At 34.5% G+C, this 23,193-nt stretch overlaps 1 protein-coding gene and 1 pseudogene across 1 annotated transcript in view; one reads left to right on the forward strand and one right to left on the reverse strand.

Moving 5' to 3' along the window:
* Nucleotides 1–23,193, reverse strand: part of FAM126B (family with sequence similarity 126 member B) — a 92,893-nt gene that overhangs the window by 30,916 nt on the left and 38,784 nt on the right. The window contains 6 exon segments of the mRNA XM_019838445.3: nucleotides 4,645–4,760; nucleotides 6,919–6,999; nucleotides 10,166–10,345; nucleotides 14,788–14,841; nucleotides 14,843–14,890; nucleotides 16,031–16,116. Of these exon segments, the coding sequence (XP_019694004.1) occupies nucleotides 4,645–4,760; nucleotides 6,919–6,999; nucleotides 10,166–10,345; nucleotides 14,788–14,841; nucleotides 14,843–14,890; nucleotides 16,031–16,081 (530 nt within the window). The 5' untranslated portion in view covers nucleotides 16,082–16,116.
* LOC123379110 lies at nucleotides 16,425–16,693 on the forward strand (annotated as a pseudogene).

A 23,193-nucleotide genomic window follows, 5' to 3' on the forward strand; every position in this document is an offset into this window, starting at 1 on the left:
TTCAGAAATAGCCCCAAAGTGGAAATAACCCAAATGTCCATCAACTGATGAATGGATAAATAAAATGTATAGCAAAATGATGGAAAATTATGCAGTTACACAAAGGAAGGTAGTACTAAATACACAATACCACATAAATGAATCTTAAAAACATGCTACAAAGTCAGACACAAAAGGCCACATGTTGCATAATTCCATTTACACTAAATGTCTAGAATAGATAGAAATCTACAGATAGAAAAGTAAGTTTTGTGGTGGCCAGGGACTGGAGGGAAGGAAAGGGGAATTTCTTTTTGGTGTGATAAAAATGTCCTGGAATTATTAATTTATTTCTTTTTAAATATTTTATTATTTATTTTTGAGAGAGAGACAAAGCATGAGCAGGGGAGGGGCAGAGAGAGAGGGAGACACAGAATCCAAAGCAGGCTCCAGGCTCTGAGGTATCAGCACAGAGCCTGACGTGGGGCTTGAACTCACAAACTGTGAGATAATGACCTAAGCCCAAGTCGGATGCCCAACAGACTGAGCCACCCAGGTGCCCCAAAATGTCCTGGACAATCTTGTAAATATACTAAAAATCAGTGAATTGTACACTTTAAAGGGGGTGAATTTAATGTATATGAAGTATACCTTAGTTTAAAATAATGTAAAAATTAATAATTAACTGAAAATGTGCAAGGTGTAAAACAGTGCAGTTTTCTCAATATTTAAAAAACTCTGTCAAATCACTAGGGGAAAAAATATCCAGTTCAATATGAAAAATGGAGACAGGACATGAATAGGCATTTCATAAGTCAGGAAAAATAATTGATGAATATATTAAAAGTGTTTATGCCCAGTCATAATTAAGGGAATGACAAATAAAACAATGTAACATCAATTTTTAATGATCAATTGGCAAAGATTAAAAATTTTTTAAATACCCACTATTGGGGGTCAGTATGAGGAAATAGGCCTTCTCAAACTACTGGTAGGATATTGCTGGTGTAGTTGTTCAGGGGGAGGGTAATTTGGAAATACCTACTCAAAGTGAAAAAGGAGACAATCTTTAGCTTAGCAAATTTATCACTAGGAATTTATCTTACAGATAACTTTGGTGCTCCTATGCACCAAATATATATATATATATATATATATATATATATACACACAAAAACAAAACAAAACTAGGTTCCCTGCAATATTGTCTACAGTAGCAAAAAAGTAAAACAACCTAAATTTTAGTCAATGTAAGACTGGCTAAAAAACCGACAGGGTATGTACGTGTGTGTGTGTGTGTGTGTGTGTGTGTGTGTGTGTGTATGTATGTGTATATATATATGTGTGTGTATATATATATGAATGTATATACATATATATATAATGAAATACTAAGTAGTCATTAAAAAAGAATATGGAGATCTCTATATGCTGTTATAGAAGTAAGTCTAAGATTTATTTCCCCCTGCCCCCCGCCTTTTTTTAAAGTAGGCTCCAGGCACAGCACGGAGCCCAATTCAGGGCTTGAACTCATGACCCTGAGATCAAGACCTGAGCTGAGATCAAGAGTTGAACACTTAACCGACTTAGCTACCCAGGCACCCCTAAGATTTATTCTTATGGAAAAAAGTTGCAGAACAATATGTATAATGGAGCCCAGTGTGTATGGGCCTGCATGTGTTTAAAGTTGAATATGTGCTTTTGCATGCATTAAAATATTCTGAAAGGACACACAACAAAATGACTGACATTTTAACTACTGAGGGTAGAAATGGAGGGAAGAGGGAAGAGGACACATACTATTCTCTTTGTATTCCCATTTATTCTCATCTATTTATATTCTCTTCTATTTAAAATTTACCACAAGTATATAATGTTATACTTTCAAAAATTAGAATTAGAAAACAAAAAAGGAACCAGGTAACCAGATGATTTTTATGCAAATCAATCTGCAGACTACACTATGAACCACTCTTTTAATGTAAATTTAATATTGTGAAATTATTTAAGTAAACCAATATAACTAGAAAAAAAAATTAAGCTGTTACTTTAAGTAGGGATAAAGCCTTCCCCAAGTGTTATATAGCACTCTGCTGGCTAATAAAGGATGATCACTAAAGCTGAATTCCAAAACAATGTGTTAGGATGCAAGGAAAGCCAACACATTTTCTATCATATATGTAATATTGGAAAGACCCAAAGGAAGAACCAGAATTCCAGACTGAAGCACCAATCAGAGGTAAATGACTGTGGAAATTTGTCTAATTTTACATTCCTTCCATAACTCAAATGTTATAACCAACAAGAGTACTGTTTTACTACAAACATAAAATATTATACAACAAATGACAGTATGACTAACATTCACTATGTGCCAGGCACATGTGGTAAGAATGCCAGGCACTATGCCAAGCATCAGCTCACTTATTCCTCACAACAATCATGTATGTTAATATGAGGTTAAGGATGTGGAAAGCAGTGGGTAGGATAATGTTGGTAAGACTACATACTTCTTCAGAACATGGTGGTATAACTATACTTCTTTCTTCCCACATCACTTCAACTTTTCTTTTTCTACCTAAAGCATTGGTCTAGGAGCAGGGCTGCAAGTGCAGGTGCCAGAAGCAGAGGATTTCTAAGCAAGAAACTATAACTGTATCTTCAAAATTCCCAAGAGCCTGATGGGGTGGGTTGTACCATCATCTCATCTGGCAAAACTGGGCTGACACTGAGTACAGATGTATCACCTAGTGTCAAGAGCCCACTAGGTCTGTACCTAGGTAAATCTACCTATAGGGATGGGAGTGGACTGAGGAGAGCCACACGCTAGGCTAATATTGCTGCCAGCAATCTGGACCAGCACAGTGGCCAAACTTAACATCCCTTCTAAAGTAGAAAAGTTTGGGTACAAATGGAGACAGGTCAGAGTGTTTAGTTGAGATAAAGGAATAAATAAATGGATTATGCAATGAGAGAAATTCAATATTACACTGCCACCATGACAGGTTAAAAGCAAGAGACGACACTGTCTCTTGGTACATCAGATTCTTGAAAGGGTGAAACCATATGTTGGTGAGACCACTCCTGATTTTAGAACCTGATAAAGTCAAACAGAAGCCTGCAAATCTAAGTGGCATTGTTCTGGGAGACATCTTGGTAATATATGAGGATGAACTGCAGTAATAGTTAACTAAGACTCTAGTATATGCCAGTATCTCTGCCTCTTATTTTTCAGGTCACACCTACTGTCATTCTGTGATATGGTGTAACACTGGCATGGTTGGTAAGGTTATAATACTAATATTGATGTATTGGTAAATTGAGTTAAAGCCTCTTTAGGATGAATGTGAGTAAAAAATGACTGGCCTGAGGGAAAAACTGGACTTAGCTAATCATCAACTAATTTCTATGATCAATATTTCTGCTCAAGCTTATCATAAGGTACAAATAGCAGCAGATGGAGTAGAGCAGGATAGAAAATATTCAAACTGGTACAAAAATATGAGTATGTATGTAGTGGCTTTACAGAATAAATCAGTTGTTTCTTTAAATCTATCCCTAATTGACACTGGCTCCTCAAATGTTGGGCTTATTCATAATGATCACATTGCTATCTGTGTCTGTCATATAAATGTGTCTGTCATATTTATGCCCAGATAAACATGATTGTTTTTGTTTAAAAGACTTGGCCGATGGCCAAGGCATAGTCTGTAAAGAATTTGGCCTTGCCCAAAGAAGTCTAACCTCCCCGCTAGGAAGCAACCTATGTCATACCTGACAGGAGTGTTTTTGTTTAAGGTGGGGATTGGCCACACTAGAAACAACCACCACCATGTGATTTAGGGTGGGGCTTTGGGTCACACAGCCTCAACCAACCTTGAGGCGGAGATCAACCATGTGAGCAAATAAATCTAATGAGTCATATCTACAATAATGGAGCCCAGTGAAAAGTCTGGACATTGAACTTGACTCTATCCTGTCACACACTGATGCTGGGAGAGGAGGAATGCATCCTTTTTTTTTTTTTTTTTTTTTTTTTAGGAGGAAGCATCTTGACTCCATGGATGAGGACAATAGAAACTTTGCATTTGGGACCCTCCTGATTCTATTTTATGCATCTTTCCCTTTGGCTGATTTTCATCTGTTTCCTTTTCTTGTAATAAACCTTAACTGTGAATAAAACAGCTTTCATTCAGTGAGCTCTGAGCCTTCTAGTGACTTATCAAACCTAAGAGAGGTTACGGGAACCCTCCCAAACTTGCAGTTAGTGTCAGAAGTAAGGGAAGTCTCGGGGACTATGCATTCAGTTTGCCTGACTTCAGGAAGGTAGGTACTCTATTAACCCATTCTGCATTGAAGAAAGCAAGGTATAGAGAATAAATAAACTGCATGAGAGGGAGACCTTTTAACATATAGTGCTAGAACACAAACCTTGGTTTGGCTGACTTCATGCCCACACTTTTAGTTTTTATTTTGCTTTACACAAGATGACTACACACAGTACCATGCATTAGATGGATAGCTATTTCACTACTATAATGTATTTCACTAGTATGACATTTTAAACCTTTTGCTTCTTCTCTCACCAAACTTGAACCAAAGTAATTAGAGTTAACTATTAAGCATAAATTAATAATTATTACTATCTACAGTTTTGACCATTACCGGTTTTGTGCAGTGAATGTTTCCCTCTGAGGATGAAGATCACTATAAACAACCCTGATGAGATCATGCTGACACAATGCCCCTTCTGTCAAAGCCATGGATCCAATTGTTGAGGGCTACAAAAATAAGGTAAAGTATGAGACTGTGTCTTTAAAATGAAGTAAAAATCTGTATCATATAAGGACATTTAGCTTTGTTTTAGCAGAAGGCAGTTTAAGACCATTTCTCTTATTTAAAACCTTTTGCATTTTTCAATTACATATATTCTACAGCTCTTTTTGGAAATTATATATAATACATAAAACTAAAAATATACTGCTTTGTTTTTGGAAGATTATGGAATGAATCTATATTTAGAACACAGAATAAGAAAAGTTGCCAGAGGGGTGCCTGGAGCTCAGTCAGTTAAGTGTCTGACTCTGCTCATGCTCGCCCCCTCGCTCGCTCGCTCGCTCTCTCTCTCTCAAAAGAAAAAAAAAAGTTGCTGGAAAGACTAAAGGTTATAAAAACATCAATTTTATTTTTAAAATTAAAAAAATTTTTTTCAGATTCATCAATTTTAATTTATTTGTATTCCAGAACACAAAACAGGCTTGAGACTTCACTGTACATTTAAATTCTGCAGTTTGTCTAATTTCAGGTAGGTAGATACTTTCATTAATCCCATTCTACAATGAAGAAAACAAGGTGCATGGGTTAAATAGGTGATGGGGATGAAGGAGCTTGTCATGATGAGCACTAGATGAAGTAAGGGAATTGTTGAAATCACTATAGTGTATACCTGAAACTAATATAACACTGTATGTTAACTGGAATTAAAATAAAAACTTAAAGCAAGGTACAGAGAGTTATAAACAATATTTAAGACTATAATCAAATGTCTCTTTACTAGTGACACAATTGATTAGGTGTTCCTAAAGTTAGAAGCATCCATTCATAAATGTTTCACTATCCTCTGTTTTATTTCATAACATGATACACAGAACTTAATTAAAATCTAATTAAGATTATATTCTCAGAAATATTTTATGCTAAAACAAGTCTTGGCTAAATAGGAGGCATTCTATTTCCAATACACAATGAAGTCCCACGGGAATTAATTAAGAAATAGCAGCATGGAGTTGTGAAGCAAGAGGATACTGTTTACTGATAAGAAAATGGAATATAATTTTTGGACTACTGGTAAAGTTTCTTTAAGTGCTTTCCTTATAACTTTATACACCAAAGGCCACTATAGACCTGAAGCTTGATTCATAGAATATATCCTTAAATAAAGCAGGCAGAAGGATTTCAGCTTAACAGCAGCCTTCTACCTATTATGATTATCAGGGTTCTCACATTGTTCAAATAAATATAAGCAAAACTCAAAAATGTGCTGTTAGTGAATAGACACAGTGCATCAGTTATAGACTCCTTTAAATGGAAATAATTGGTATTAATATCCTTTTAAGTAGACAGTTTCCTAAAAAATAATAAAAAAATCAATCTAACACAGATTTCTAATGAATATGGAAGACTTCAAAAAATTAAAGAATATATATATATATATATTTTTAAATATATTTTTTTAACATTTTATTATATTTTTGGGACAGAGAGAGACAGAGCATGAACGGGGGAGGGGCAGAGAGAGAGGGAGACACAGAATCAGAAGCAGGCTCCAGGCTCTGAGCCATCAGCCCAGAGCCCGACGCGGGGCTCGAACTCACGGACCGTGAGATCATGACCTGAGCTGAAGTCGGATGCTTAACCGACTGAGCCACCCAGGCGCCCCAAAGAATATTTTTAAAAATTCATAAAAGACTAATAAAAAAGTGAAAATGATAGTGGTATAAGAATGAAAAAGAAATAAATAAGAACTAGAGGAAATTTTCCATTAATTACTTTCTGCCTCTCTTGATAACAGCATAGCTTTACATCACTAACAGGCACCTACTGTTAAGAAGTAAATCAATAAAGATGTGTTAGTGTTTATCTCTGGTGAAAAATTGACTTTGATCTCTTATTCAATATAATTTTTTATAAAAATTTTTTTCATGTTTATTTTGAGAGGAAGAGAAAGAGAAAGTGTGAGCGGGAGAGGGGCAGAGAGGAGAGAGAATCCCCAGCAGGCTCTGTGCAGTGCAGAGCCTGACCAGGGGCTCTATCTCACAGACCATGAGATCATGATCTGAGCGAAAATCAAGAGTTGGACACTTAACTGACTGAGCCATCCAGGCACCCCATCTTACTCAGAGTAATTTTAAATAATTCTACCTTTCCAATCTTACTTACCTCATGGTATATTGAAGGCTTGGATAAGGAAGGGATAGTAAAAGACAGAACTTTATTGTTTCCATCTTTATCAGCAATTTCCTATAGTTAAAAAATACATACAAAGATAAATAATCACAGGGCTATAAGAAAAAAATTCTTAATTTACCAATATATCATTGACAACTGAGGAAGAGTTTTAGAAATAGCAATATACAAAAAATATTACTATCCTAGTGTATCTTTTCTAACCTATTAGCAAATTACACAGTTCAGTAGTTGAGTTACCCTCTGAGAGATATGCAGCACAATACTATAACTAAATACTATAACTAAATCAAATGCAATGTGACAGCAAAGACATAAAGCAGGCACACAAATCATCTTTCATGTTAAGTTTACAGATAGGAAAGGGAGATTATAAGCAATTAGATCTGAGTCAAACAGATTATATGTTTTAGCCAAGAAATACACTTATTAAATAAGAAAAAACACATTATTCTAACACAGAATGAATCCTGACTAAAAAAAACTGTTACAATTATTCAGCAAAAGACTAATGACCCAATTTAAGCTACATATTAACATAATGAATATTAGTCCAAGTGATTAAAAATAGATTCATATTTAGGTAATTTTTACTGAATTGCAAGAAAATTGTTTTCTTTTAAAAGCACTTTATCTTTCAATGAAAAGGACAATGGTGTCCTTCATTTCTAGTCTCTGGTACCTCTGGTGGTCTACAGGTATCAATAAAAATCTGCCTATAGACACTATCATATAGAGGGGTGAAATGCTCCTCCATTATCACTCCTTTCCTCTACTGCCTCATTTGGTCTATGTTTCTTTTACATATCAATTAATTTTAATTAATTTATTTTACATATTAATCCACATTAATATATTCATAATTAGCATAAAATCCAGAGAGAGAAGGCTGCCCCCTTAGTAGACCTAGAAGAAAGGTCAGAGACAGACTGAGAGTTACACAGCACAAATGGAAGATACAACAACAATAACTATCATCAACAAAACAAAAACCCAAAAGAACTTCTCTGTAGGGCTCATTTCTGTTTAATATGTCACAGGAGAGTACCAATTATATGTGAACATTGGCCTTACCTCTAATTTTGGCAGGAAAATGGGTTTAAAAATTCCTTGGAGAGATCATTTAACTATTTTGTAGTCAAACTAGTTATTACCACATTCAGGCCAGTATGCCTCAGAGAAAGTCTACGGTAAGACGGATGGACCTAATTTAAGTTAGGCAATACGACTTTAATTTTTATTCCTAAATTTCAAATTAAGCCAAATAACTTTTATTTATATTTGTGTGTTCTTGAAGAAGGATGTTCTACAGTTTGTTTAAGCTGAGGGCAATATAAAACTCCCTCTGAGGCTATGTGAAACAAGAGAGAAGTTCTCGAGAGGGAAAGTGAAAAAAAGAAAATAAATATATAAAAGAAACCCTAGGTGGTAAGAAAAATTGAGAGCCACAGAGAAGAAAGAACACAGACAGTAAATGAATTAGAAGACAGAAGCCTGGGTTACATTCTGATATATAACTGACCATTTATTTTGTAAGTACACTATTTTTAAGATGCTAAAAGATAATTAAACCATAGCACCAATAAGCACTGTTAAGAACTTGTCAGCATCCTGCTTAAAAATACTTTGCTTCATTTGTCCCACTACTGGATTTTATTACGTTAAAAAAATGAGTGGGGCGCCTGGGTGGCTCAGTGGGCTGGGCGTCCCACTTCAGCTCAGGTCACGATCTCGCAGCCAGTGAGTTCGAGCCCCGCGTCGGGCTCTGGGCTGACAGCTCAGAGCCTGGAGCCTGTTTCAGATTCTGTGTCTCCCTCTCTCTCTGACCCACCCCATTCATGCTCTGTCTCTCTCTGTCTCAAAAATAAATAAACGTTAAAAAAAAAAAAATTTTTAAAAATGAGTGAAAAGATAGCTTAATTTTCAACATAATTGAAAACGCCAAATTCAATTATTAAATCAACATACATCTACTAAGTGCTGTGCTAAGTACTAGAGGAGAGAGTAATATATGAAACAAATTTCCTGCTTTAAAAGAAAAAACAATCAGGCAAGTTGGCAAATTAGAGAATTTTATACCTAGACCAGCTTTTCATGTAAAAAAAACCTCTCCCTTAATACTACTTGATACTGCTACTACTATTAATGACATTTATTAAACACCTCAGGTAGTATGTGGATTCTCCTAATTGTTTTTTTGTTTTTAAGATTTTATTTTTAAGCAATCTCTAAACCCAATGTGGGGCTCAAACTCACAACCCTAAGATCAAGAGTTGTATGCTGTACCAACTGAAACAGCCAGGCACGCCTCTCCTAATTGTTTTTAATCCTGTTAACAATGTTTTATTTCTGTTTTACAGATGAAGCAACTGAAGTCAAGATATTAAGTAACCTGACCAAATTTAAAACAGCAAACAAATGGCAGGGCCTAGTTTTAAATAAAATACAAATGATTTCAAAGGCCATACTCCTTTCTTCAGATATACATTCCAGGGATAGAAATGTTTTCTAATGATCTTTTAAGGGATAATACTTTGAGGGTTGAACATTGGTATAGAAAAATATTTATTTACAGTGAAACTCAATGTTTTGTGAGGTACTTTACCCTTGTTGGGATGACCACTGGGTGTTATATGTAAGTGATGAATCACTAAAGTCTACTCCTGATATCATTATTACACTATATATTAACTAACTTGGATTTAAATTTGAAAAATTAATATGGAAAAAAATTTTATTATGTGGAGTGCTTGTTTACAATGAATACTAAATACAAAGGATATCTTCAAAGAGTAAGAATTTCAATACCAAAGTCCTAACTGGACACTGTGGGAAAAAAAAAAAACCCAGAATAATGTTTAAGATACTTAAGAATTTCTTAGAAGAATTTCAAACAATACAGTGTCAAGTATATAATATTTTATCAAATGATTATTCAAAATAAATTTCAAAAATTTTAAATGGAGCGCATTCATAAACATTGGTCAAATAAAGTAATTTAAAGATAAGTCACAAAATATTAACAATGCTATCAATTATAATATTTTCACCTATTTTATAAAATGCATCATTGGCAATTATTTATTAAGCCTCTCATAAATTCAAATAAATTACTCAGTAGACCTTTCAATTTATTTTTTTAAAAAATATTCTTTAAGTATTACTTCAGAAGATTTTTACAAAATACTTAAAGTTTCCCAAACTATCTTTTTCAACTTACCAAATTGTAAATTCCTAACAGAAGTGCTTCAATGCAGCCATTACTCTGTCTGTCTCGGCTAACTGTAAGCCGTAAATAAACCCACATCAATTCCGGCAAGAACTGCAGTGTGAACCTCTTAAGTCGAACTTCAGAGCTACGATAGAGCTCAAACAGCTGGTGGCAGACAGGCTCCAGAAGCTAAAAGGAAAATAAAGTACATTAGCTATTTCTATTCATTTGCTGTAAGTATGTTTTTTTTAAAGCACATATACTTGTGTAATATTTAAAAAATAAATTTTCAGTATTAATTTTTGCATATTTTGAATCAATGTGTCCTAAACCTTAATCTCTACTTATGCACAGAGACTATATATTAAACTGACCAATTTACTAACTTTAAGTATTTTGTGCCCATATAATACCAACTTATTTTTCAATACACTAATCCGTTAACTTTGTTAGATAATTATTTAACCAATGTACTACATTTATATTGTTTCCTTTTCTATTATTATCAGCCCTTACTATCCTCCACTTTAAAAAGTTTCTATTGAAAGAAAAAACTTCAAATGCTCTTGTTGGAAATAAACTTTAAATCTCAACTTAGATTATGATTTAAATAAAATTATATACTACTCAGTAGACAAAGGGATTTTGCAATATATAATAATTGGATATCCAAAATGTTAGCTAATATTTTATATACATACAAGTAAAACAAATGAATTACTTTTATGTGTTAAGACTGACTTAAATTCTACTAATTATATTTAAGATTTTGAAAATATAGGAATAGCTTTTTTAGTGTTAAATTTTTCATACGATATCACACAATAGGACTTATGAAGATCTTTATCACCTTGAAAACTAAAGAAAATGAGCAGGTTAAATAAACCTCTCCCTTTTTCCTAATCACGTACTGCCAATCTAAAACGGTTTTGTTCAAATAACTATAGACCACACAAAACTGGGTATGATTTTAAAATGCAAATAACACATTGACAAGAAACTATAAAAAAATGTCTAAATTAAAATTTAATACTAGCTTTAAAATGAGTCATTCAGTATTTATATGCTACCTTCTTTTCTGAATGATTAAATAATGCATATACATTTGGAAATCTGTTTGAATGAAGTTATATAGGTCTGTAATAACCTAACCGTCTAGAATAAGTCACTACTTTCAGGATTGCAAATCAAAAATCAACAAACCCAATGTTAACTGTACAGTTAATATATTTAGATGAGCTAAGCTTAGCTCTTAGGGAATGACTTTAAAGCTAAAAAAGTTCACACACATGTACACCCTCGTGTCTAGTAACTACTAGGCCCATTATGTGAAATCACTGTCATAATATTTACAATCTTCAAAAAATTTCAATTCTCCCCTTAAACAGAAGTCTACACTAGTCAGACAATTTGCTCAAAGTCACAGAAGTTAGTGGTGGAGGAAGACACTTAAAATTCAGGTCTTCGAACACCAAGTTGATGCTTCCACTATCCCACATTTCTTATACTAGAATGAAGGTTGAGAGTAGGAGGTGAGGATTATTTGACTACAAATAGTATATTCCGTGTAGTGTCAATAATGAAGTAATAAATTTCTGAAAATAGTCAACTGCTGGTATCTTTTTAAAGTACTGACAAAAAAGCTCTTTTGGGGAATTAAAGATTGCTGCTCTCATAAGTGTATTTATTAAAAATATATATCTATGTTTTAAATCTGTTTTCCTCTTTAGTCAAAGACTCCAGAATTTCTGTCTCTCAATTTTATTTGCCATGGCACAATTATGATTCGTTTCTGTTATAAAGACCTTAACTTCCCTTCCTCAGTAGCAAGAACCACAATGGCATGTAAGAGACTACATTTTAACTAAGCATAGCAAAGAAATACAGAGTTGTCAAAATTTTTACTCTGCTTTTTTTAAAAATGGGGAGGAGGAGGAGTTTGGTCAGAAATCAATGATGAAGGAATGAGGAGGGATAACTGCAGGAGCAATCTTTGAGGTGGCCAGAGAATGTGATCCAGGCCTAAGTACAAGAGACACTTTGATACCACCTGAGACACTTCATCCACTGAACAGCAGAAAAGGCAAAAGAATGTAGGTGGAAAAGCTGGTAGAGTGGTAGATAGGAAGGGGAAAATATGAGAGTTCCCAATTATCTTCTTCTTTTTTAAGGACACAGAAAGCAAGCTGGAGATGAGGAAAAGGAGGGTAAGAGTATGAGGAAAGAGAAGGTGTAAAATGCAGTGGGACAGTGTACCAAGAAAGTAAAGCAAGAATGCAAGGCAGTATTATGTGACCTTGAGCCTTTTAGTCCTGCATTTAAAGTGGAGAAAGTCAACACAACTGTGTTCTGCAAGTATGTTCTGCTGCTCAGGTACAGGCCTGAAGAAGATGGATGGCTGGATTTTTTCCAGTGTCGAGATTTTTCCCCCAAAGAAAAAGAACTAATGAATGGAATGAGAAGCAAAGGAGCTAAGAATGTTTGCAAGGAAATGACCTATGAAAATTTAGCTGGGTAAAGAGAGAAGTGAGCCATGTGAAGGAAGAAGGAAAGGGAATCAAATCATGAAAAAGTGATAGGGTAAACATAACGATTAGATGGAGGTCTTCCTGAAGGGGAAGAACTGCAAGAGTGACTACAGGATCAGGAACAAAGGAAATGAGGAAAATTAAGCAATATGTTTGGTGTAGAAACCTCTAGAACAAAGGAAATGAGAAATAAAGCAATATGTTTGGTGTAGAAACCTCTAGAACAAAGGAAATGAGAAATAAAGCTGCAGTACAGGTTGGCCATGATATGTAATACTAAACTAGGAAATACACTTTCTTAAGAGCTTTTAAGGTCTTTAAAGCAAAACTGTAAGATCACCATAAGCTTCAATTAATATTATATGTGGCATGTGACGATTTTCTGAAATAATTTCCTGTTAACTAAGTAAAACAGTTATGTTTCAGAATACAATAAAATCAGGACTAAAAGGGGGCTACTTCTATAACTGAAATCCAGAATTAGTTTGAGATTCTATAGAGCTCTACATTCTGCTTTTCTGAAATATGACCACATGGTTAGAACCTTATAACCTGACAGGAGAAAAGATGGAAAGACAGCTCTGCTCTGGCAACTGGCTGATTATAATGACTACTGTTGAGCTTTTATCTCTCAAGCTGTAATTTTCCAATTCTACCTATGATAAGGTCTCATACATTATTATGAAGTATTACAATATAAAGTAATGTGAATAGCTTTTTTTAATGTCAGAGCTTCTAAAGTATAAAAAAGGAAACCAATCCTTTTTATATACTTGTGAGTGTTAATGAAAATGATAGCATTTTAGAATCTCATTTTGTGTTTCACTATTCTTCTAATCAATATTTACTAAGTGTTCATTATGTACATGATAATATACTAGATTCTAGGGAAGTAACAAATACAGACTATATGACCACTGCTCATGAAGAGCTTACAATGTAAAGAGAAAGCATAAAACAAATTTTAATAAGCAAAGCTTAAATGTTAAGACAGTGCAAAACAAGGGGTAGGAAATAACACACATTCATTATTCAAACAGAATTTTGAAAACTCCTAACCAAAAAGGATATGAATATATATACATTACTACACCTAAAGTTATAAAACATAAATACACAGCAAGAGAAAAAGAAGCAAATGAATCCTGCAATTGCTGCTATAAACAGCAACAGATGCAAGCCTAACTGAGAGCCAATCCAAGTTTAGGAGATAGTAAAGAAAGAGGTCAATAAAGCAAGCTTTTAGTGGTAGGACAAAAATTAAGATGCACTTTAAATTAAGCTGCTGGTTAGGAGATGATTACCTGAACTTCTTCAAACTCACTCCAGTACACAGCAGAGGCACTCTTGGAGGCTGTATCTGGGAAGATAAGAAGCTACTTTCCTGTGTGTTCCTTTCATTTTCATTTTAAAGCATACATGAATCCAGTGGTGATAAAACTATATGTCATACTATTGTGTTAATGGAAAGATAATGTGTGTATTTTGCATAAATTAACATATAGATTCAACAGCTGAATTTTTTTTTCCTTCTTCTATCACAAAGCTGAATAACAGGAAACTCTTACTCTAAGTTTATTGATCTTAACTATTTAGGCTAAATAGTGCTTTCTCCAATCATTTTCAAGCTAAATTTACTAGCAGCATCATTTCATGTTACCAGTTTGAGTTCACTGATCAGAGTAATATATACACTTCCACACTGTCAATAAAATAACAGCAAACATACTTAAAATAAAAAAAAGCTGAATCAGTGTAAGGCTAACATTTGGATTCTAGAAAAGGAAACATCCCAAACAGAAACAGGGAAAAGTTTCAAATTAATAAGTAATCTATTGAGATGATGGTCACTCAGATCAAGACTCAAAACATACAGTCCTCAACAGGAACAAATCTGTCAAAACATTTAAAAATATAAAGAGGGAAGGGGAAAGGGAAAGCCAAAGCAACTATCAGAATGAAAAACAGGAGAAAGAAAGTTTTCCAGTTCCATAAGAAGGATTTTAAAAAAGAGGAGAGAAAACTACAAAACTTACATATGTGTTTTAGTACACATATTTCACTTTACTATGTTGAAATTATTTTTCTTATAAGCTTTCCTACCTCATTATTCGAATCTTGAATAACTTTATAGAGGGCTGGGACCAGTGTTTTTTTTCCGGTGTAAAGTTGCTGCATAATTGGTGATCTGAGTGTCAGGTAACGCCTAAAAGAAACATCAAAGGAAATCAAAAGCAAACTTAGTATTTGGGAAGTCAGGAAATATATTTTACCTCAGTTTCTCTTGAAAAGATTTATGATAGAGTCAATTAAGAAAAGTAAAGATAATTAATACAAGAAATATCATTAGAGTTAATAAGACAAATTAAGTTAGGACGTTATAGTGTACAGTTCTTCTAACTAGTCAACCATGAAAAATTATTAGAAATCACACGTACCAAGATTTGCTGAAAAGGGTCACTTTAAACTAACCTACTCTAGGGGCGCTTGGGTGGCTCAGTCAGTTAAGCATCCGACTTCAGCTCAGATCATGATCTCACAGTCTGGGAGTTCGAGCCCCGCATCGGGCTCTGTGCTGACAGCTCAGAGACTGGAGCCTGCTTTGGATTCTGTGTCTCCCTCTCTCTCTGCCCCTCTCCTACTCATGCTCTGTCTCTCTGTGTCTCAAAAATAAATAAAAACACTAAAACAACAACAAAAAAACTAACCTAGTCTAAAAAAAATAAGTATAGAATACACACACACACACACACACACACATATAATTTAATAAGTTTTATTTATTTTGGGGGAGGGAAAGAGGGCACTTAGTGCAGAGCCTGATGTGGGGCTCAAACTCACGAACTGTGAGATCATGACCTGAGCTGAAATAAAGAGTTGGATGCTTAACCGACTGAGCCACACAGGCGCCCCTAGAATATATTTTTATTCTTGCATTTTATACTTATGAAACATTTATTTCTATTAGTGTTCAGAAGTTATATAGTTTTAAATAAAATCAATGAATGATTTTTAATTACAGGAAATAAAAATATAAGACACAAATCCTATGTCTGTGCCTTATTAAACCTTGGAAGCTTCCCCTTTTTTATTAAATATATTTAAAAATGGATATATCCCCTCATCAATCCTAACAACTTTTTTATTTTTCCATATTACCTTCTAGCCATTATTCACCTTAGTGCCTTTTTAAAGAGTTACAATTACAGAAACACATTATTTCGTATTTTGTCATTTCCACTTCATATCATAACATTTGTTTCGGTTTCTCCAGAGCACATATTCACTGTTTGAATTATGGACATATAGAATCATATGATACATTCTTATCACCAATCCAATTTACCTTGAATTCTGATAACCATTCTTCCACAACACCACGTTCAGATCCCAGCATCTTCTTCTAACTTCTAGTCCTTTTTTTTTTTATCTCTGAAAGAAAAAAAGCACCAAACTTGAAGATGGCATCATGTACTTAAAGAAACTACCAAAGGTAAAGGATGTGCACCTTTCACTAACAGAAAAACTAACCTTGTATATATTTTAGATAAGAAGGCTCACTTCTAGACTAGAGCTCAATTAAAACAAAACTTATTTAAAAAAAAACAACAACTTATTTTTAAGAAATAAATTCTATTTTCAGGGATATATTTGAAACTTCTTTTCCTAATACTTTTATATTTTCCCCAAGAAATATATTTCAAAGTGGCAAAAACAAGTTTATACTTCCTCACAAGAACATGCCCCTTGTGAAGGACCTCCTCCACCTGTCCTGGAAGAGAAGAGGAAGTACAAAAAGAAACACCTGGTGCAGAGCCCCAACTCCTACTTCATGGACGTGAAGTGCCCAGGATGCTACAAAATCACCACCATCTTTAGCCATGCACAAATGGTTGTTTTGTGTGTTGGCTGTTCCACTGTCCTCTGCCAGCCTACAGGAGGAAAAGCAAGGCTTATAGAAGGATGCTTCTTCAGACAGAAGCCCTTAAAGCACCCGGACTCAAGATGAGTAAGAAACTATTCCAATAAACAGATTTGTGATAAAACAAAACCAAAACCAAAAAACAAGTTTACTGAGTAAAATCAAACTGCACATTACCCAAGACAAATGAATAGTCTATGCTTAGAGCTTCTGCCAAATATACAATTGGAATTAAGTTACATTTCATACAACAAACCATGTGACAGATTATAAATGACAAATATAGAAAAGCTAAAAATCAAGGGTCATATATTCAGCACACTGATTATAAATGTTTATACAAATAAGGGCTTTAAAGAAGGTAGATTTATGTTTTTTCTATAATGGAAAAATATCCAAGTAGAAAAAGCAAGTTGTACAATTATGTGAACTATAATTCCATTAAAAAACTAAATAAAATGTGAAAAAAGCCTGGACGAATATATCCACTAAACTCTTTTAAGTGTTTACCTCTGAGGTAAGGAATACTGAGGATATTCTAATTATGTGTAACTCTTGAGTTACAGAAAAAAATTAAAACAGCCTATATTATTTTTAAAGTGAGAAAGACAATGAAAAGGTCTTGGATTTTAATTTAATTTAAAGGCTCAAAAAGTAAGAGCTAGGGGCACCTGGGTGGCTTAGTAGGTTAAGCGTCCAACTTCGGGAGAGGTCATGGTCTCACAGTTTGTTAGTTCAAACCCTGCATAGGGCTCTTTGTTGTCTGCCCAGAGCCTGCTTTGGATCTTCTGTCTCCGCCTCTCTGCCCCTTCCCTGCTCACACTCTGTCTCTCTTTCAAAACTAAATAAGCACTGAAAAAAAGAAAAAAGTTAAGAACTAGAAAAAATAAAGAACTTCTTTGAGGGGAGAATAATGTCTTCAAAGCAACTGAAATAAGTTTCTTTTTTTTTTTTTTTTAACGTTTATTTATTTTTGAGACAGAGAGAGACAAAGCATGAACGGGAGAGGGTCAGAGAGAGGGAGACACAGAATCTGAAACAGGCTCCAGGCTCTGAGCTGTCAACACAGAGCCTGATGCGGGGCTCAAACTCACGGACCGTGAGATCATGACCTGAGCCGAAGTCGGCCGCTTAACCGACTGAGCCACCCAGGCGCCCCTGAAATAAGTTTCTTTATTAAAAGATAGTATTTCCTAAAAGTGTGTCAAATTTCACATTAAATTTGTCCCTATAAAAAGGAATCAGATTTTCTAATTCTCCCCCTTCAATTCCAAAAGGACTTTTTAATGTCTCTCTATAATGCACTATATCAAGTACGATGTAAGGAAGGAGTATGAAGAGGAGTAAGACATTCCCCTTATTTTCAAATAGCAAATGCTGTTAGGAGTAAGACATTTCCTTTACTTTCAAATACCAAATGCTGTTAAGGTAGACTGATGAATTTAGTCAAATAAACTTCTAGGGAAAAAATATAGTAGGAAAACCTAACAGATTAAAAAAAATCAATAACCAACATATGAATCTTTCTTGGACTCTGATTCAAACAATTAAAAAGTGTATGATACAACTGGAGAAAGCAGAACACGACTGGTTATTTGATGATATAAAATTAAGGAATTATCATAGGTTATTTTTATATTTGATAACTATTATAGTTAGGTTGGGTTTTTTTTGTTTTTTGTTTTAATACTGCTTGTTTCTTAAAGTTACATACTGAAATATTTACTGGTGAAATGTGTCAGAGACTTGCTTTAAAATAATCAGGGCAGGGGCGCCTGGGTGGCGCAGTCGGTTAAGCGTCCGACTTCAGCCAGGTCACGATCTCATGGTCCGTGAGTTCGAGCCCCGCGTCAGGCTCTGGGCTGATGGCTCGGAGCCTGGAGCCTGTTTCCGATTCTGTGTCTCCCTCTCTCTCTGCCCCTCCCCCGTTCATGCTCTGTCTCTCTCTGTCCCAAAAATAAATAAAAACGTTGAAAAAAAAATTAAAAAAAAAAAAAAAAGGCTTTAAAAAAAAATAATAATCAGGGCAGGGGCACCTGGGTGGCTCAGTCAGCTGAGTGCCCAACTCTTGATTTCAGCTCAGTCATGGTCCCAGGGTCGTGGGATTGAGCGCCACGTCAGGCTCAGTGCTGAGTATGGAGTCTGCTTGGGATCTTTCTCTCTCCCTCTGCCCTTCTCCCCCTGCTTGTGCTAGCGCGCGCTCTCTCTCTCTCTCTCAAAAATAAAAATAAATAAATAATCAATCAATCAATCAGGACAGGAGCAGGAGCAGGAGGAGTCAAAGAAGGAAAGCTAATTAGGTATAGATGAAATATGACTGGCTATGAATAACCATTCAAGCTGAATAACTGGTATATATGTTTTATTACACTAATATCATTACTTTATTATAAGTTTGAAATGTTCCATAATAAAATTTCAGAAAAAAAGGATTAATAAACACTACATAAAAAGATAAACATAATACCCATACATACACAATTTTGCAAATAATTTCTGGGAGTTCAGATCAACTAAAGCTCATTAATAGACATGGACACTCAAGTTACAAACTCTTGCTGAAGAAATAAGACTCTTAAAACATAACTTCACAGGGGAGCCTGGGCGGCTCAGTCGGCTAAACATCCGACTCTTGGTTTCAGCTCAGGTCATGATCGCCAGTCTGTGAGCTTGAGCCTCACAGTGGGATCTGGGCTGCTTGGAATTCTTGGTCTCTCGCTCTCTGTCCGTCCCCCATTTTTGCTGCCCCCCCCCTCGCTTGCTCTTTCTCAAAATAAATAAAAATTACACTATCAACAATAGCCAAAGTATGGAAAGAGCCCAAATGTCCATCGATGGATGAATGGATAAAGAAGATGTGGTGTATATATATAATGGAGTATTACTCGACAATCAAAAAGAATGAAATCTTACCATTTGCAACTACGTGGATGGAACTGGAGGGTATTTTGCTAAGGAAATTAGAGAAAGCCAAAAATCATATGACTTCACTCATATGAGGATTTTAAGAGACAAAACAGATGAACATAAGGGAAGGGGAACAAAATAATATAAAAACAGGGAGGGGGACAAAACCGAAGAGACTCATAAATATGGAAAACAAAATGAGGGTTACTGGAGGGGTTGTGGGAGAGGGATGGGCTAAATGGGTAAGGGGCACTAAGGAATCTACTCCTGAAATCATCATTGCACTATATGCTAATTTGGAAGTAAATTAAAATAAAAAACTAAAATAAATGAGGTCTAAATAATTAATTAAAAAAAAAAAACCTTCACAAAATATAGCACAGCCATATATCCAAATGACAATGGCCTTCAAAGAAGTAATTTTGTGAGGTTCCCACATTTATTATGATGATTGTTCAAATCAATGTCAGAATTCCCTTTTTTCCTTTTAAACAACAGTTAAGTGGTACTACCTTTTGAAACCTCGTTCTTCACCTAAAAATGGATTCCATGACAGAACTATGATTAATGTACCTCTGACTCTACATAAATTATACCTCAATAAAAAATGTTTATGAACAATTGTCTAAATACCCTAAGGTAGTTGCCTCTGAAAGCTGCTCAGAACTCCAGGAGACGACTTTAAAGCAAAGGCAAGATTTAGTCAGAAATTCACTGATCCATTCCATAAGTATTTCTTAAACACCAACAATGACAGCCATTATGCTAGGAGCTGGTAATACAATGATAAAACCAGATGGAAAGTCACTATAATGAAGCATTTATCTAGTACAGAAAACTAAATGCATTTTTGCAAAGAGATGAAGAATAAGAAGTCATGATGCACAAAAGCACAATAAAAGGAACCTAACATTGATGAGGGAATCAAAGAAGACTTCTCTAAGGTAACAGTTAAGGTGAGATAACAAAGATCAGTAGAGTTAAAGAATTAGGAAAAGAGCATTCTCAAAAGAGGGAACAGTGTATATAATGGCCCTGTGGCAAGAAGAAAACACAGGAAATCTGAAAGAAGATCCAAGTGACCAAAAAGCAAGGGACAAACGTTGAGGGTGTAGAAAGGTAGGCATGGCCCAGATGGTATAAATAGGAATTTACAGTCTGCCTTAAGCATAGAAAGTGACTAAGGATTTTAGGCAGATGGATTATAAGATTCAAGGTTTGAAAAGCTCACCTGGCTACAATGCAGAGAGAGGACTAGTATCCTTTTCACATCTAGCTACAAATTTCCCAATAGTATGAAGACTAAAGAAATTTCAGTCTTGCCACAGCATTTGCTCTGAGAATTCCTACCAAGTCTCTGGAAACTAAAATACCTGAACAGCTACTGAGAATAAAAATGTTTTGGGGGAGCCTGGGTGGCTCAGTCAGTTGAGTGACCAACTTCAGCTCAGGTCATGATCTCACGGTTTGTGAGTTCGAGCCCCACGTCGGGCTCTGTGCTGACAAGTCAGAGCCTGGAGCCTGCTTCTGATTCTGTGTCTCCCTCTCTCTCTGCCCCTCCCCCACTCATGCTCTGTCTCTCTCTGTCTCAGAAATAAATAAACATTAAAAAAAATTTTTAAAGAAATGTTTTTGACTTACAAAGCACCTAAAAAATAAGTAAGCTAGGTTACATTTTTTTTTTTTTTTTTTTAAATAGGCTTCACGCCCAGCCTGGAGCCCAACACAGGGCTTGAGCTCACAATCCTGAAACCAAGACCTGAACTGAGATTAAGTCAGACGCTTAACCAACTGAGCCACCCAGGTGCCCCAGGTTACATTTTTATTAAGCATCAAATTTAGTGTATTAAAACAAAACCTACATTAGTTTCTTAGGAAATAATTTAAGTATAAATTCTAATATCTTCATCTCCCTTTAGTATTTCCTTTCCTCAAGTCTCTAATGCAGATATAAACAAAAGGGGCTGCTTTGTTAATATAATTTATAGCATCTTCTTCCTACCACTTTATCATTTCTAATGAGCTCAATGGACCACAAGATTAAGAAGAAAAACAGAATTTTACATCCTCTTTGAAGAGTACTCCAGAAAAGAAGGTAAATACTTCTGATATATTTATTACCATGTAAGAAAAGCATAATTTCATTGTAGTGGTGACACCAAGGACTGATTTCCAATAAACAAATTGTAACTTAAAAAAACTCCTGTATCTCTATTGCCGGATTTCAACTGATATCAATTTTTTATTTCCTGGAAAATTAAAAAGCGATTTCTGCCCTGCATATCAACTGTTATCTTTTTAATTTTACAAATATATTTAGCTGCAAATATGAATTAATGGTTGATAGTCAATTATTAAATAATGTTCAAATATTATAAATGGTATATGTATGTAAAGAAAAAAAAAAGAAAAGGAAATCCCAACTATCTCTCCTACCCATGAAGATTAAACAGAGTCAACCATCTGGTATTTATTTTTCTTTCAAATATATATTTATGTATATGCATGTTTATATATAAGTACATGTATATAGTTTATAGTCACATGTTCATCAGATATAGTTTTCTACAATATGCTTTTTTCAGTTGCTAAAAATATGGAAGACCTATAGATCTCATTCTTTTTAACAGCCACAGAGCAATTAAGCCCAAAACTTACCATTTAATAGTTTACTGATAAACACATAGGTTGTTTTCAATTTTCCTATATTACAAAAAAAAAAATATGCTGCAATGAACATCTTCATACTTATTTATGTATTTTCTGTTCTTTTCTGTAAGAAAAGAACACTTGTAAAAACTGGATTTGAAATTTTAAGGTCACAGGATATAAATATTATTGATAGTATATCCAAATATAAATAAACTCTCAAAACCATACTCCATCTTTTTTTTTAATGTTTATTTTTGAGAAAGAGAGAGAAAGAGACAGGGCTCAAGGAGGAGAAGGGCAGAGAGAGAGGGAGATACAGAATCCAAAGCAGGTTCCAGGCTCTGAGCTGTCAGAGCAGAGCCCAATGCAAAGCTCGAACTCACATATTGTGAGATCATGACCTGAGCCAAAGTCAGACGTTTAACCAACTGAACCACCCAGGTGCCCCCAATCATGTATTTTTAAAGCACATGACTGTCACATGTACAGAATAATTTCTCCCTACTCTACTTATAAAGCTAATACCTCAGCATGAAAATATCTAAATAAATCTAAATATAAAGGCTTTCATTTTCCTGCATTTATTAATATGATATACATGACTTTTAAAACTAAGATAATAAAAATTAGTATCAACATTCATACCTATTGCCAAAACATTAAAGATTTTATACACAAAATGCTGTGATGTATAAGATACCACGATATATGTTATTATATTTTAAAAATCGCTCTGCTTGTTTAGTTAAGTGTGAATCTTCTAAAATTAGAAATGACATTTATAGTTTAAACAATCTGGAAGTTACTTTAGAATGTGATATGAGATTAAGATCTAACAAATGTTCTTCTCCTGACAGCTCTAAATTGTTCTAATATATTTTATGTCCAGTTTTTCCTCAGTTACTTGAAATGCTATTTTTGTCACATACAAAAAGTCTTACATACATTTGGAACTATTTCTGAGCTACTTTCCCATTAATTTTGCACCAGGACTATAATGTTTTAATTACTGTAGCTTAGTAAAAAAT

The sequence above is a fragment of the Felis catus genome, chromosome C1 (assembly GCF_018350175.1).
Source record: "Felis catus isolate Fca126 chromosome C1, F.catus_Fca126_mat1.0, whole genome shotgun sequence".
Lineage (NCBI taxonomy): Eukaryota > Metazoa > Chordata > Mammalia > Carnivora > Felidae > Felis > Felis catus.